Raw genomic sequence first — 17,693 nt, forward strand, 5'->3', positions numbered from 1 at the left:
AAAAAACAAAAAAAATAAATAAAATAAAAAATAAGGTAGTAGTAAATTTTGAAAGAATGTCTCTAATCTAAAAAAATGTTTACTGGAAACAGATGAAGTCTCAAACCCTATGAACTGACATGGAATATAAAATCCTACCTCCACCTTAACTGCTAAGAAATGTATTTCAAAACTGCTGTCTTGAAATATAATGGGCCCCCCAAAACTCAAGCTATATACAGAGAGTATGATTCAGAACATGGAGTTTGATAAACCTATGGAATTCTCTATATAAACAGCCCCCAAAACATGATGAGATAGTTCTAATTGCAAGTTAACCAGGTTTAAGCTACCCCTAAAGGCACTTGGAATTTATACCAATTGGTTCCCAGTAAAATTTATAGCAAACTTTTGCTTTAAGAGCCAGACAATGATGGCTTTGTTTGCCATTGGGTCTCTTATGCACCTCCTGTAGAAACAAATGAGTTAAGTGTGACTAGATTTAGCCCATGGGTTGAAATTTGAGGACCCCCCCAATCAATCTAAAACCAATTAGTTTCAAATCAATGACATCAGTATCATCTATTCCTATTACTTTTGACTCTTCAGTTTCTAATCACCATCTCCAGGCATCCTCAAACTGTGGCCCACCTAGGACATTTATTTGGCCTGCTGGGTGTTTTTGCTGCCGCTGCCTGTCCTGCTTAGCAGCCAACTCATCCCGGGGCCTGCAGCCAGGCCCTCCGATGGTCTGAGGGACATCAAACTGGCCCTGTTTAAAAAGTTTGAGGACCCCTGATTCTAGCCTATAAAGCCAAAGCAAACCACTGAAACTTAATCTTTCAAAACCTTACAAACACAACAACAAAAAAATATTGGAGTCCTCACCATTCTATACTCAACAGTCTTTTACTATAAATACACATATATTTTTTGAGATAGTCTTGCTCTGTCATCTTGGGTAGAGAGCAGTGGCATCATCATAGCTCAGTACAATTTCAAAACTTCTGGCCTCGAGCGACCCTGTGCCTCAGCTTCTTCTTTTTTTTTGAGACAGAGCCTCAAGCTGTCCCCCTAGGTAGAGTGCCATGACATCACAACTCACAGCAACCTCCAACTCCTGGGCTCAAGTGAGTCTCCTATCTCAGCCTCCCAAGTAGCTGGGACCACAGGCGCCCGCCACAATGCCCGGCTATCTTTTTGGTCCCAGCTGTCATTGTTGTTTGACAGGCCCAGGCTGGATTCGAAACCGCCACCTTAAGTGTTATGTGGCTGGTGCCTTAGCCACTTGAGCCACAGGCGCCGAGCCTGCCTCAGCTTCTTGAGTAGCTAGCTACTGGCATGTGCCACCACACTCAGCTGATTTTTCTCTTTTGTACAAATGGGATCTCGCACTCCTGGGTCAAGTAATCTACCTGCCTCAACCTTCCAATCTGTTAGGATTACAGGCATGAGCCACTGTGCTTGGCCTTTCACTGTATTCTTAACTGGACTTCATGAATGTAGCTTTTTACTTGTTTGAATCCTATGTAGGTCAGCACACAATAGACACAAAAATATCTGTAACACTAAAGATAAGGATAGATTTATTTTTATGTTTAAGGGATTTTGACGTTAAACTTTAAGATGAAAACATTAAGAATGCTTCAAAATTTAGATGCCAGGACAAGTATAAAAACACTAATAATTATTAAAGTACTCTCACACACAAACTACTCACATTAGCAATATCATTTTCAGTTGCACGAAAAGGTAACCCTCTCATATGTACAAAATGACCACCATGAAACCCTGAACTTGCATCACCAGCACCACCATAGCCATGTCCTCCCATACCTGGAAAATAACATTTGCCACGATTATAAAGTATTATTGAAACACGTAAAAAAGTACACATAAGTACTCTACAAGGTACACAAAAAGCCTTTACGTAGCACAATGAAACACGCCCAAGTTAACTTTTTATACAAGTTACCTATATTCCTACTGAGAGCTTACAAATACTAAAGGTTACCTCAGAATAAAATCTTTTAATATTTTACCTCTTCCATCTCTCATTCTGTCATCAAAGCCATCATTGCCATAGCCATAATTATTATAGCCACCATAGTCATCAAAACCTCCATAGCCTGTGTAATATAAGGAGACATACATGACTATGCTATTATGAGAAAATTTTATAAATAACTAGTTTACAAAAAACATTTTGTGATAACCAGTCTGTTGACTATTACAAGTTTGCAATTCCCAACTCAGGGCATATGAAAAAAAGTACATATCACATATGGAAAATTAATAATCTCAAAAGGAAAAAAAATTAACTTCATCCCCAAGCCAACATTTTCCCTTTAATCTCATTGTAATTTTCTAGGTGCTAATGTGCATCAATCCAGTCCCACAGCTGGCCATGGGAATCCATATTTTCATGAACAGGTTTTAAAACCTCATAGGTACTGAAATTACTGCCATTTCTATATTTCTTGACAAAGTGTCAGGAATATTAAGAAAATGACAACAGAACCTTTGTTCATTAGATACACATACCACCATCATATCCATCACCTCCTCGTCGCATTCTGTCATACATACTTCCACGCCCAGCTCCATAATAACCCCCTCTTCCTCCTATTGGTCTATCATATGGTCCCGGTCGCTGTCCCAGCAATCTTCTTGGTGGATCATAAAATCCTTTGATTTCACTCCTGCTACTTCTGAAGATCTCAATATACCTATTTAAAAATGTTTTAAGGTACAGGTTTCAGCATAAATGTATTAGAACAAATTAAGATACTGGGCAAAATGCAGTACTTTTTTTCTATATCTACATACATAACCCAATTTAAGATGCCTAAATACACCGTAAGCTAAACATTTTTTATACCTACAAACTTAAATAATTAAATATTTAAGTTTTACACATAGACAAATTAGTCATTTAAAAACAATTCATAAAATATAGTTTTAGTTTGTTTCCTTTAGTACAGGACAGGTGTTTTAAAGAAAATAAGTGATTATAACAAATGCATTTATTGACAACATCCTACAGAGAAATGAAAATAATCTAATTTTAATTTAAGTAAACTATTAGCATTAATTCCCCACCCAAATCTGTAGTTTCCAAGTTAAATTTAGGTAATTATAATTCTTTTAAGCTACCCCAGAAAAAATGTTATGGTTACCCCCCCATTTAAGCAATAGTGACCCACAACCCCCAAAAATAAAAATTTAACACCATCCCAAACTCTCCATCCCCACCTGTGCCCTATTCTTTCCTTGTGTTTCCCCAGAGCATTTTCTGCTATCTCCTTTGAAGCAAACTGCACGAAGGCCTCCCCTGTGCTTCTCCCCTGGTAGTCCATCGTCAATGTTATCCCATTTGGCACGATTTCCAACCCTTTAACCCAAGGACAAATAACCCCATCAAGGGGAACAGTGTTAAAGGCTGAAACATTCCCATCTGAATCAAATATTTAAAACAAGTCTAAACAAAACAAAACAAAAAAGCTTAGTTTCCCATCACCCCATAACACAAATGAAAAGATTTTTTCAAATATTATTGGATTAAATAATTTTTTTGCAACCAGTGTAAAAACACTGTCTAATTATATGCTCTAAAAGCCCACCTATATTACATGAAAAAAGTGCTACAAATCAAATTTAACCATGCTCCATATGCTAATTCATGGTTCATTTCATCACACACAATTATTCTCAAGTTACTGTACATTAATTAGGTTTTGTATATTCTACACATTCTGGAAAGAATATTAGCTGGAGCACATTTCATATTTTAAAACATTCACCAAGATTATTATAGTTCAATTTAAAAGTTCAAAGTGAAATGGGTTTTACAAATTAAAAACTGAGTAATATAATACAAATAGAAAATTACACTACTAAACTTTGACTAATACTTGAGGTACCTTGAAAGAACTGAACTATTTCCTCTTTGCTGCAACCAAATGGTAGTCCTCGAAGTCGTACTGTCCCATCACTAGCGTCATTTGGACCATTATGTTTCATAACCCAATCCATCTCAATACCGTTTGATTTAAATGCTATAAAAAATAAGCACATAAAGCAGTCAATCAAAACATACTCTTTTCAAGAGGTACTGAAGAAACACCTCTCAGAGGTGTCACAAGAGGAAAGCCAAGACAGGGTTAAATGACTCCTGTGGCAATGCCACAACCCAAAGGATTCCACCTTTCTATTTTGGGGTAGGGTAAAGGCAGTGAAATCTAATACCTCCTAGCAAAAAGCACTCAATTTCTTAGGCTCAAACAGTTCCTAGTTTTAAGAAAACTCACGTAATTTTTTTTTCCACTACAGGACAGATGTTCAAACTTGCCACCCCTGGTACACAGAGCCAGCATTCTAACCACTGAGTACAGGCGCTCAGCCAGAATTCACATAATTCAACTACCGGAGTCTTCAAGTTATTTGTCATCTGAATGCCAACTCTAGCCTTTTCATTTCAAGTTTTCACTTAGACCTTTCAGATTTCACTCTTCACCTGAATAGCTACTATTCGGAAGTTATATATATCACTGTATACTCATATCAAAAGCCTCAGTAAAAAATTTAATAAGTATCTTTAACATTAAAAAAATACAAAGGCTATCACAGCACTATAATATTGAAGACATCAAACTGTATTTGATGGGGGAAATTCTCATCTCTATTTTAGCTATTATCTAGTTTAAACTCACAAAGAAAAGGAGTTTTTAAATGACTGAGTTAAAATTGAGATCAAAGGCTACTCCGTACTCATGTTTTTGAAGCCACCCATTTGGAAGTCACTGGAGATCGCATATAGTACCCTCTTCCCTCTAAAATGAACCCATCCACCCTGTTCCCCTCCCCCCAAGTGACCAGCCTTCCTTTTGAAATTCCAGAGCATTTTTTCCAAAGAGGCTAATGCAGAAGTCCTTCAGCTGCAGAAACTTACCAGAACCTTACAAATTTCACTATACATCTGTAAGACTCCTACTCACCTGATTATTTCAAACCTTTCCCTCACCACCTCCTCCCCTGTAAACAAAACAATTCGTTCACTTGATCCCTTTAGGCTTGAGGGCATTTCATACATCAATAGCATTCAGTAATGCTTAATTTCACATGATCTAATAATCAGTTCAACTCTTGGGAGTAGGCATCTGCAAAGGGCCAACTTTTTTTTTTTTAGAATTCATGCACTGAAAATAAGCTAATGTAGATGTTCACCAGAAGTTATTAACCACATACCTCTACATATGAATCACCTTCAAAGCTAAAAGTCCTAGGTGCCACTCCAGACATACAAAACCAAAATGAACTGACATTACAATTTATTCTTATGCACAAAAAGTATAAAATCATAAGAGAAAAACCTGGGCTTGAATCTCTATCATCCACAGGCTGCTTCAACTACTTAACCTCTGAACTTACTCAACTGCAAAATATAGCAGTGAAGGTTTGCATCTCACTGGGCTGTTGAGAATTATTTATAAAGTGCTTCGTCTGCTTCATGGTAAGCAGCTGTTGACAGCGACTGTTACTAAATTTTAAAGGGTCCTGCAAAATCAATGATAAATACCAAAAAAGTATCTGAATATTAAATGATGGGACACTAGTCTGAGTCTTGAAATAAAAACTGTTAAATTTTTTTCTAAGGCAACAAAGGCTTTTAAAAGTTTAATATGATACTAAAGAGTGGCTCTGAAAGGTGGCCCCAAATCAATTTGGAAGATCCCTACCATTTTCTTAAATAAAAAAAAATTTTTTTCTTTCAAAAACAGCACCAGTCTCAATAAAGTGTTTGCTATAATGGGGGAACTAAGAACAGAAGAAAGGAAAAAGAAAAGATCTACCACCATAAGTCACTGCCTGAAGTCAACCTAATGTGAAAGGATCTTAGTGCACTTAAAATCCTATCTTAGGGCGCTGGCCACATACACTGAGGTTGGAGGTTCGAACCCAGTCGGGACCAGCTAAAACAACAATGACAACTGCAACCAAAAAAAGAGCCGGGTGTCGTGGCAGGCACCTGTAGTCCTAGCTAATTGAGAGGCTGAGGCAAGAGAATTGCTGGAGCCCAGGAGTTGGAGGTTGCTGTGAGCTGTGACGTAACAGCACTCTACCCAGGGTGACAGCTTGAGACAATCTCAAAAAAACAAACAAAAAAATCCTATCTTAGCACATTTTTTTTTCAGCGTAGATTTGTACTTCAGAAGCAAATAAAAAAAAAAGAGATGGAAATTGACTCATCTTTACTGTAAATCTCTAGCACTTCACAAGAAAATACTACCAAACTTTTTTTTTTTTGGATTGGCCTGTACCAATAAGACCCATATGAAAACAAAGTATTGTCTATAAAAACACTAAGCACAATCTTCAACCAAGGATGACATTCCCAGAAAACTCTTAATTTTATAGGGTTACTCTCCTCCCACATGTGAAGAGTGTATACTGCCCTTTCAACATGCAAAAATTCTACTTACACAAAGAAAAAAACATAAGGGCATACAAAAAAGCAATCTGATATAATACATTAATAAAGCTGTTAGAAACTACCTAAACGGCTTATTAATTACTCAGGATAATCCATCTCAACCTTTCTTTGCAACAAATGTCATGGCTAATCACTGTAAGAATTCCAAGTGTTAAAATATTACCAAATAAAATGTGAGGGTAACTTTAATCAGTTTTATGAGACTTGGGAGGCAGCATGGGGAAACACTGCTAATGGATACAAGTTATCTTTTGAGTGATAAAAATATCCAAAAACTGCAATGATGTCCCCACAAATCTGGGAAGGTACTAAAATGTACTGAATGTAATTTTAAATAAAGTTTATGGGTGGTAAATGATATCCCAAAGCTATTAAGAAAAAATATTGAATAGATAATTGAAATATAGAATTCTTGGAACATGGGGGCACCCTCTATCCTCTGAAGGGTCCCCTAAAGGGTAGCTCTTGTTCCTAAGGAATGAGAATGAACTTTATTTTTGGCCAAACAAATGGTGCTGATACAATTTTAACTATAATGGAACTTATTACAAATGAGTTTACTAGAACTCAATTTTTATCTATTGCAGTTCCCTTGTTTACAGAAACAAGGGTATCAAAGGTAAGAGTTAAGTAGGCATCCTCCAGATTATGGCGTAGAAAAAAAAAAAGACAGTAAAAAAAGGTATGTTGTCTAATCCAATTAGGAAAGGTATTAATATCATATCCCATACTACTTTCCTATGAAGTCTCAAGTTGTCATTCTAAAATCAACTAAAATCTACTGTTTCAGGGTAAGACTTTGATAAACTTTTCCTTGGCAATCTTGATAAAGCATCACAGAACATCTTCCATAGGCAGGAAGTTTTTTCATGTTTTTGTTTCTAAGAGCTGGGAAAGTAATACACTTCTAGTAAAGAATTACCAGAAATTCTCAGGCCTTTTTCCCTTTTGTAGAGTTTTCAAGATAAATTACCCACCAGTTCTCTGCTCTAAGGAACCTCTCCCCCAAATTACACCCAATGACTGGGTTTACAATTCGTCCTTATATAGAAGGCTATTTCCTTGTTCAAAATACGATTATATGCCCCTATACTAAAAGAAAAACATGCTTACCTACCAAAAGAAAATAAACCCTAACAGTATTCTGAATAATTTTATTTGTACAGCTTTATGCCAAGAAAAAAAATCTTTTCACAAAATACAACTGTTTTGTGAGATTTCGTATTTAAAGCTAACTCAGTTCCTACACACACACACTTTTTTTTTTTTTTGCCATCTCTGGTTGTGTTTTAACAACTATTTCCTAAAAGTAAAACTCAAATTCTAACCCCTGTGGGCCAAAATACACAAAACGACTGCTAAACCACCACCCCCGCCCCAAAGCTGAAAAAGTAGTGTAACAGTTCACAGGGCCCAGATGACCTATCTGAAATATGCCCATTTCACATTCCTATCTGATAAATCACTTTTCTGCGTACAAAATACCCACAAAGTCCTTATAAACGTTTAAACGTGGGGGGGGGGAACCCCTGGAAATTGAGTACGTACTCTTTTCGAAGTTCCAAATCTGGAATAAGGGCCGGCTAAGCGTCCTTTATTCCTCCCCGGAGACTTTCCGCTTATCTAGCTGCCCTAGAGACCAGAGAACTAGGGGAGCACGCCCCTTCCCCCCACCTCCCGCCCGGTCCGCAGCCGAGCCCGGCTTAAAAACCTTCGCCACCGGGCGGCGGAATTACAAAGGAGGCCGTCTGCCTCCTTTGTCCTGGATTTGGGAGTTGAGCGCCTCCGTCGCCATTGGCCTTCCTCCCCCAGCGCCAGCCTCTCTCATCTTGGGAACGTGCGTCAGAAGTCACTGGCAGTCCCGAAAGCCCAGGTAGCCCTGCCGAGACTGCGGAGGAAGGGAGGCCGCGGTGGGAGGCCAGGCCCCTCAGGCGCCATTTCCATCGGGAGCGCGCCCGGCAGCCCGGATTCTCCCCCACCCGACTGCCCAGCTCTCCCAAGCTCGCTCCACTCCCCACCCCGCCCCTTCCAGGTGCTCTGACCAACCCCCACCCCGGCCTCCTACATCAGTTTTCGGAAGCTGGGTAACAAAAAGTAAAAAACGCGGGGAAGGGCGGGAAGCCGAGGCGGCCGCGCCACCATACCCAAAATGGCGGAGGCCAGCCAGCAGGGCCAGGGGAGACGCTGGCTGCCCCCACACGGGGCCTCGGCGGCCTCCCCGCGGCAGGCCGCCTTCCTCGCGGCCGAGACTGCCGGGGAGGAGCAGCCGCGCCGCCTCAGAGCGGCGACCTCTACACTCCTCCCCTTTGCCAACCCCCTCCCGGTCTCCCTTTCGTCCTCCCGACTGAGCTCTCGAAACCACCAGCCCAACCTACCCCCTTTTACTTCAGATACCCTGTCAGGCGATAGGAACACCGACTCCGGTGCTCGCGGGTCCGGTCGTGAAGCGGGAGACGTCGTTCGCCTCGTGTAGCGCTCACCACAACGGCTATTCCAACCGTCTCAGGTGGCGGCAACCGCTAAGCGAGCTGCGCAGCTGAGCTACTGGCTTGGGGGGATGGGAGAGAGCGAGCGAGAAGGAGGGGGTGGAGCGCGAGCTGCTGGCCGCCCGTCCTACTCTCGCGAGACTCAAGAATCCGTTCCTCTCTCTGGCGCTGGCGGCCAGAAACGCGCCTGCGCGCCGGTGGGCCGACCAGTGGCGGGCGAGGTAGAAGCCGGGGCTTGTTAGCTCTGAGGGAGCGCGTCTGCACGTTCCACCTTTTTTTCTTACCGTACAACCAGCAAATTCTCAGACCCCGCCATTCTGCCTTAATTGGGGAGGTGGTAGCATCAGCCCTGCGAGTGTGTTTTGACGGAACCGTAGTGTCGCGGTCTGGAAAAGTTCTCCCGTCCTCCACCACATCATGAACAAATTCTGGGAAGGCCCCGCCCTTAGCCCCACTTTATACAGCGTGGAAGGGCGCCACGTGTTTCGGCCGCAGGGAAACGCGAGGGGGGCGTTTTGTGTCCACCATGTTTGCATTGTGCAGTGAAAAGTGTTTCTCGGCTACAAAGATAGAAGCGCCCTCGAGGGCCCGATTTCGTCCCTCGGACTGAGGTTCCTCCTGCTCCCCCGGCCCTGACCTGCCGGCCGCCCCGCTGCGGGCCTCGTCTGGGTGCGTGGCTGGGGTCTGGGGCTTCTTGGCTTGAATTCCTAACCCCACGCTTCTCATCTTTTAACAAATCACTCCTTTGTTGTTGTTGAGACAGAGTTCCACCCTGTACCCCTGAGCAGGGTGCAGGGTGCATAGCTCACTGCAACCTCAGACTCGGGCTGTGGGCGTCCCGCTGCCTCAGCCTCTGGCAGCGGGGGGATTACAGGCGCTCGCAGCGGCGCCCGGATGGGTTTGTCCTTTTTTTTCATGAGTCGGGGTGTCACGCTAGCTCAGACGAGTCTCGAACTCCTGAGCTCAAGCAATTCTCCCTCCTCAGCCTCCCACAGCGCTGGGATTACAGGCGTGAGCCACCGCGCCGGCAAATCACTCCTTTCTTCTTTCGCCTTCGCGTTGTCTTTGGTCTCTCCCACAATTAAAGCCTCAGGGACCTTCTCAGCTAACTGCCCGAGAGGCCAACTTAGGGCAATTTTCTAACTGGAGTTTTTCATTCTTGAAAACTGCGCTTAACAAGTAGTACCTAATAAATATGTTTGGGTTGTGTTGTCATGCCACTGAGATGCCCAATGACAGGTGATGGCCTTATTTATTTATTTTTGCAGTTTTTTTGGCCGGAGCCGAGTTTGAACCCACCACCTCTAGCATATAGGGCCAGCGCCCTATTCCTTTGAGCCACAGGCGCCAACCCGGTGATGGCCTTTTTTAACTTAAGAAAATGCAAGATGGGGTAGTGCCTGTGGCTCAGTGAGTAGGGCGCTGGCCCCATACACCGAGGATGGCAGGTTCCAACCCGGCCCTGGCCAAACTGCAACAAAAAATAGCCGGGCGTTGTGGCGGGTGCCTGTAGTCCCGGCTACTCGGGAGGCTGAGGCAAGAGAATCGCCTAAGCCCAGGAGCTGGAGGTTGCTGTGAGCTGTGATGCCACAGTACTCTACCAACGGTGACAAAGTAAAACTCTTGTCTCTAAAAAAAATAAGAAAAAAGAAATGCAAGTTGAACTGTGGGAAGATGGAAAGCAGGTCTAATAAATAGATGAGTGGAAGTTAAGGTGCAAAGCTAGGAGTGTACGTCGAGTGCCAGGAAGAGAAAATGAGTTTGACCGTAGTGGAGTGTTTCTGTGGGGTGGGTTAAGAATGGAAATGACCTTCAATGTGCAGGCAAAAGTCTTTGAACTTTGTGTTACAGACATTGGGAAGACCATTAGGAGTGCCTCTTAGCAATGTGGAAGGGTGAAATTTGTTTCCCCAGGAGACCTGCAGTGTGTAGGATGGAGACAGGAAACTGTTTACCTTCATGTAATGCAAGTTTCCATTTCAAGGCCTTAATTCATTCTCAAACCTGCTTAAGACAAGTGTGGGGCAGTAAGAGTTACAAGAGATAGAAAAACAAAACAAAGATGCTGCAATAACAATAGATTGCATTTATTTGGAGCTTGCTTGAACTAGGCCTTTTATTTGGTTCACTGACTCTTTAAAACTGTGAGAAAGAATAAGTATCTGCATTTTATAGATGAAGTGCTTGAGTCCCAGAGGAATGAAAATAGTTGCCCAAGATCACACAGCTGAGTAGCAGAGCTAAGAATTGGAGTCTGTATGTTTTATTATTATTAAGTCAAATACACATAGATCATGGATACATTTATGCATATGTGGGGTACAATGTGTTGATTTTTTTAATACAATTCGATGTGGTTACATCAAAGCAATCGACATAGCTTTCACCTCATTTACTTGATTATTGTGTTAAGAAATTTATGTTCTACAAGTCTGCATGGTTTTACCCCCAAGGGCTAGGGTCTTAAACAGTATGAACCTTTCTGGAGTTACAAATAACTTATCCATAAATTAAGAGAACAGACATTGTTTTAGGTAAATTGAAGTTACTTCCCCCTAGAGACCTGAGGTTAGTAGTTTACTGGCTGGAAGCTTTTGAATAGGCCTGAAACTTGATAGTCCTGCTATCACTGATACTGTGAACTCCAACCTCTCCCCCTTAAAAAATTGTTGTATTGGTAAGACTTCCAGCTCCCACACTTCAGATGGAGTTCTTTTAATCCTTCTTCCCTGGCTTCAAGTTACCTCGCTACTTTATCTTTTCAGCATTTCAACTTGACTTGGTAGGTGGAATTCTGTTGTCCTACACACTCCTTGCCTGAATTCAAACAATCTATTTTTACTGCCTGATTGGATTTGGCATTCTTTCCGTATACTTAACTTTGTGGGGTTATGGGCCAGTCTTAAAATCATTCTAATGCCATAGATGACTTTTCACTACCAAACTGCTGTGTTTTAGGGGGTTTTGGGCCACAATTTCTTTGGGTTGAGCACTCTTTTCCAGTGTAAATGGTTAGGAAGGAATTGAAATTGGTACATGCATTACTTTTGCCTTTTGTTATTATAGCACATAGGAAGTTTTTGAGTTGAAAAATACACTATATAGTCTTAAGTATAATTTTTATTTGGCCTATTATTTTATTATTTTTCTCCAAAGAACACAATAAGAAAAAACGATGTCAACTGTTCTCATTTGCAAGCTGCATCCTGTAAATAAGGTAAGATTGGCTTGCCATTGCTCCAGTGATCTCTACAGAATTATTTCCAGATCAATCTCTGTGGAATTGTTTCCATAGAGATGGTTGGAACTAAGGACTCCCAGCTGCTTTGGAGATTTTTTTTTTCCTCTTTGTCTTCCTTTCAGTCATTTCAGTGCTTTACTATTAGCATAGAGATCAGGGGGACTCTGGAGAGTTATCTTGCTACAGGCCCTAATGACAGAAAAGATGAAAGAGGAGAAGGAAATAGAAGGACGGATGTCACCCTGGGGAAAACAAGACAGTGAACACATGACCTTGTATTATACCATAAAAAGGAAGAGGAGAGGAAAATTCCATGCAGAGCCTGAGAGAAAGAAAGAGAGGTTGGAAGAGATTGCGTTCTTCTGGAGGAGGGAAGGCATATTAAAAATTGGTTAAGATTGTTATTATCATACTCCCAACAGCATTGTAAAGTACTATAAGAACTGGATTATCATAAAGCAAATGAGCCAAATATGTCACAAAACCCACAAATACATTCCTAGGTATGTGTCTAATTAAAATACTCAATGCCTTTTAAACAACAAAACTTTTCTTACTAAGGCTTTTTGAAATGCTTGTTCTTTGATTTATTTATTTACTGTCTCTAGAAAGCACTGATCTTTTATTCTGATTCAACATTGTTTCTCAAAGACAAGACTTAATTGCAGTTTATATTCTTGATACTTTTTAAAAGTCACCTAATGTTCATTGTGGGACTGTGGAAACCAAGCATCTAAATGCATTCTTTCTCTAATTTTTGAAAATAATTATAAATATTAAATATTCTTTTCTGGTAGATTGCTGTGAAAGCCAGGGAAATCAGCTTAAAAAGATAGGTTTTAAAGAATCTAAATCAGGCCAGGCTCAGTGTGGTTCACTCCTGTAATCCTAGCATTCTAAGAGGCCGAGGAGGGCGGACAGCTTGAGCTCACAAGTTCGAGACCCCGTCTCTACTAAAAATAGAAAAATTGAGGCAAGAGGATCACTTGAACCCAAGAGTTGGAACTTGCTGTGAGCAGTGATGCCACAGCACTCTACCCAGGGCAATAGCTTGAGACTCTGTCTCAAAAAAAAACCCTTAAATTATTGTACTGCTTTTAGCATGTCATAAGTATGTTAACAACTTAAAAAATAAAGCATTGGTAATAGCATAAAACAAACCATTTCCCCCCAAATTATTTTAAACTTCTTAGTAGTAGATAGAAATACAAGTTTCATTATTTATGTACCTGTGCCTCTTAGTGCACAGACAATAATGGTCATACTGCAGGTAGGGACACTTTAATCAATTTTCACCATGGTCTAGCAAGGTTATTTTTTGGACCAAGAAATTGAAGAATCAAGAGATAAAGTAATGCTTTAAAGTTTACCCCCCAAAACAATGACAAAACTTAGAATTGCCTTGCGGGAGTCAAACAGCCTGTTCTGACGATGGCGACCAGTTAACTGATTCTGAAGCAATTAACTTTTCTGAACCTGAGTTTCTTAATGTCTAACATGAGTTGTTACATTATTACATAGGGTCGAGATTAGTGGTTTAAATAATTCTAGTCTCATGCTGTTTTATATGTATTTGTCATGGCATTATTAATAAATTTGGTTCATTCCTGTTAAACTCACTTAAACAGTGAAATTAATAGAATTTGTTTTGCACAGTGTCCAAAGCACTGTGTTGGGAGCCGGGAAATTAATCCACTGAAATCTGTAACTCATACGAACTCAGAATACATAGTATTTCACATGTAATGTACTGCTGAATTTTTCCAATATGGACAGATGGAGGTGCTATTAATAAAATGGAAATTTATTTGAGAGCATTACAGAATTCCTAGATCAGTGATATTGTTCAGCTATATATATTTTCCATCCACAAAAAATACAAGTATACACAGTGAAGCTTCTAAGAGCGCATAGGTACATTCCATTAAGTAGATGCGGTAAACTATAGCAAGTGTAAGAGTAAGCACAGAGTGTTCCGGGAGCACAGGATAGGGCCGTTAGCCTAGCCTAGGGCTTCAGGGAAAGCTTTCTGAAGGAGTTAACTCCTGAGCTAAGAGTTGGAGGATTAAGAAAATTTAGCTGGGCTGTGAAAGTCAGGAAAGGCATTTAAGGCCGAGGACGCAGTAAAATCCAAGGCCTGGATGTAGAAAATAACTTAGTAGAAGTGGGACTCTAAACAGATGAAGCATTGTAAAATAAATGACGGAAGTAGGTAATAACCTGATCTTAGAGAAGTTTTTATGCTACTCTGTGGAACATGGCTATTGTTTTGATTTTGTCAATGAACTTACTGTTTTAATTAGATAATTGTGGTTAAAGTGTGTAGGGCAGATATTGGGAGGGAGGAAGAGAAAAGACTAAGAGAAGGCCCAGCAGAGATGATGAGCCCTTAAACTGGAACAATGGTATTAAGGACAGATATAGGAGGATATATATATATATATATGTATTTTTTTGAGACAGAGCCTCAAGCCCTGTGTAGAGTGCTGTGGCATCACAGCTCACAGCAACCTCCAACTCATGGGCTCAAGTGAGTCTCCTGCCTCAGCCTCCCAAGTAGCAGGGACCACAGGCGCCCGCCACAATGCCTGGCTATTTTTTGGCCGCAGCCGTTATTGTTGTTTGGCGGCCCAGGCTGGATTCGAACCCACCACCTCAGGTGTATGTGGCTGGCGCCCCAGCCACTTGAACCACAGGCACTGAGCCAGGAGGATGCTTTTGAGAAATATTTCAGAGCCATTATCAGCAGGATTTACAGTAGAGGGGCAGTGGATGGGTGGGTGAAATGAGGTCAAAGAGGAATTACTTTTGGCTTAGGGTGGGATGGCAGGAGCAGTAATTGACACAGGAAATGGAGGCATGTCAGGTATGTTGATTTTGAGATGACATGTACAATCCAGTAGATGTGTCTAGGAGGAAATTAATCTAGGATAAGGATGTAGATTTGGCATTCATCAACATTAACTTTGCTTTTATACTTTGAAATAAAGTTTTTCAGGATAGCCTCAGGTTAGGTAAATTTCCTGGAGTGAGTGTCTGTTGTAAAAACCATAATTAACAGCTTAAAACAGTTTCTATGGGTCAAAAATCTTGGGGCAGCTCAGCTGGATGCCTCTGGCTGGGATTTTCTTACTAGGTTTTAATTAAAATGTTCCCTGGGGCCACGATCATCTCAAGGCACAACTGAAGGACAATCTGCTTGAAAACCCACTCTCATGGCTATTGGCAAGTTCTCAGATCATTTCCCAAATTGCTTTTCCTTCTGTAATTGATAGGTAATTTCTTTCCGTTGTGGTTGAAAGACACGTTTTATGATTCAGTCCTTTAATTTTATTGAGACTTCTTTTATGTCCTAACAAATGGTCTTTCCTGGAGAATATTTTCTCTGCCTGTGAGCAGAATGAGTTGTCTGCTGTAGTTGTGGCTCCTACTCTAGGATATCTATTTGGTCTAGATGGTTTACAGTGTTACTGAAGTGTTCTGTTTCCTTGAGGTTGTGTGTTTGTTTTGTTTGTTTATTGAGACAGAGTCTCACTCTGTTGCTACATGCTAGAGTGGCAGGTGAGCCTAGCTCATAGCAGCCTTAAACTCCAGTACGCAAGCAGTCCTCCAGCCTCAACCTCCTGAATAGCTGAGACTATAGGTATAGGTTCCTGCCACAATGCCTGGCTAATTTTTTTTTATTATTATTATTAATGGCTTTAGTAGAGACAGGGTCTCATTCTCACTCAGGGTGGTCTCTAACTCCTGAGCTCAAGCAATCCTCCTGCTTCAGCCTCCCAGCATGCTTAGAATACAGGCATAAGCCACATGCCAGGCCTCTATTTCCTTGTTGATCTTCTGTCTAGTTCTTTCATTCATTAATGAAAGTAGGCATTGAAATCCCCTAACTACGGTCAGTTCTCCATATCCATGAATTCAACCAACTGTGGGCAAAAATATTAGAAGAAAAAAAATAAGAAAAAATAACAATATAGTGATAAAATACAATCCAAATAAAAAAATAACAAATACTTACATAACATTTACATTATACTGGGTATTATAAGTAATCTATAAATGATTTTAAGTAGGCTTGGCGCCTGTGGCCCACACCTAAGGTGGTGGGTTCGAATCCAGCCCCGGCCCGCCAAACAACAATGATGGCTGCAATCAAAAAATAGCCAGGCGTTGTGGTGGGCACCTGTGCTCCTAGCTACTTGGGAGGCTGAGGCAGGAGACTCGCTTGAGCCCAGGAGTTGGAGGTTGCTGTGAGCTGTGATGCCACAGCATTCTACCCAGGGTGACAGCTTGAGGCTCTGTCTCAAAAAAAAAAAAAAATTTTAAGTATAGAAAGATGTGTATAGGTTATATGAAAATACTATGTCTTTTTATGCAAGGAACTTGCACATTCTTGAATTTTGGTACCCTTGTGGGATTCAGGAACTAATGCTCTTTGGATCCCAAGAGATGACTATAGTACAGTCGTTTGTTTCTCCCTTTAATTCTGTCAGTTTTTTTTTGTTTGTTTGTTTGGGGGTTTTTTTGCAGTTTTTGGCTGGGGCTGGGTTTGAACCCACCACCTCCGGTATATGGGGCTGCTGCCCTACTCCTTTGAGCCACAGGCACTGCCCAATTCTGTCAGCTTTTGTTTCATGTATTTTGGGGCTCTGTTAGGTGCATATATGTTTATTATTGTCATATTTTCCTGATATATTAATCCTTTTATTGATATTAAATGTCCTTCTTTGTTTCTAGTGACAACTTCTGTCTTTTTTTGTTTGAGACAGTCTCATTATGTCACCCTAGGTAGAGGTGACACTACCATAACATCACAGCTCACAGCAACCTTAAACTCTTGGACTTAAGCGATTCTCTTGCCTTAGCTTCCCAAGTACCTGAAACTACAGGCACCTGCTCAGCTATTTTTCTGTTGCAGTTGCCATTGTTGGCTTAGCTGGCCTGGGCTGGGTTCGAACCTGTCAGCTTCAGTATATGTGGCTGGCGCCGTAACCACTGCACTATGGGCGCCAAGCTACAACTTTTGTCTTAAAGTTTATTTTGTTTGATATAAGTATAGCCACTCTGGTCTTTTTTACTTCTTCTTTTCCTCCGTACAGAGTTTAACTTGATTACCCTTGGTAGAATGCTGTGGCATCTTATTTCGTAATAACCTCAAACTCTTGGGTTTAAGCAGTCCTCTTGCTTGAGCCTCCCAAGTAGCTGAGATTACAGGCACCTACCACAATGCCCGGCTATATATATTGGTTTTTTTGGCCTGGCTATTTTTTAAAGATGGGGTCTCGCTTTGTTCAGGCTGGTCTCGAATACCTGAGCTTTGGCAATCCACTAGTCTTGGGCTCACAGAGTGCTAGGATTATAGGCATGAGCCACCTCACCTGGCCTATATAAAATTTTTTATAAGGTTGCACTTGTAAATATATGTAAAAAGAAAAGAAGGATACATATAGAGACAACTACAAGGCTTTAAGAGTTAGTATTAATTTGTTTACTT

At 41.1% G+C, this 17,693-nt stretch overlaps 1 protein-coding gene across 15 annotated transcripts in view; it reads right to left on the reverse strand.

The window, feature by feature from the left end:
- The window catches only part of HNRNPH3 (heterogeneous nuclear ribonucleoprotein H3), an 11,895-nt gene extending 2,579 nt beyond the window's left edge, over positions 1-9,316 (reverse strand). The window contains exons 1-6 of one of the 15 annotated variants that reach the window (XM_003783615.3): positions 8,867-9,071; positions 3,903-4,037; positions 3,235-3,373; positions 2,569-2,708; positions 2,022-2,108; positions 1,700-1,815 (exon numbers count right to left, since the gene is read on the reverse strand). In XM_003783615.3, coding sequence (XP_003783663.1) covers positions 1,700-1,815; positions 2,022-2,108; positions 2,569-2,708; positions 3,235-3,373; positions 3,903-4,014 — 594 coding nt within the window. In that variant the 5' untranslated portion in view covers positions 4,015-4,037; positions 8,867-9,071. Of the gene's footprint in view, positions 1-1,699; positions 1,816-2,021; positions 2,109-2,523; positions 2,709-3,234; positions 3,374-3,902; positions 5,921-8,020; positions 8,477-8,847; positions 9,072-9,242 lie in introns of those variants that run through there. The other 14 variants (XM_003783614.3, XM_012801383.2, XM_023509651.1 and 11 more) reach the window with 14 other exon arrangements.
- Positions 9,317-17,693: the final 8,377 nt, after the last annotated feature.

Source organism: Otolemur garnettii, unplaced genomic scaffold (genome assembly GCF_000181295.1).
Source record: "Otolemur garnettii isolate 467f Iridium unplaced genomic scaffold, OtoGar3 scaffold00008, whole genome shotgun sequence".
NCBI lineage: Eukaryota > Metazoa > Chordata > Mammalia > Primates > Galagidae > Otolemur > Otolemur garnettii.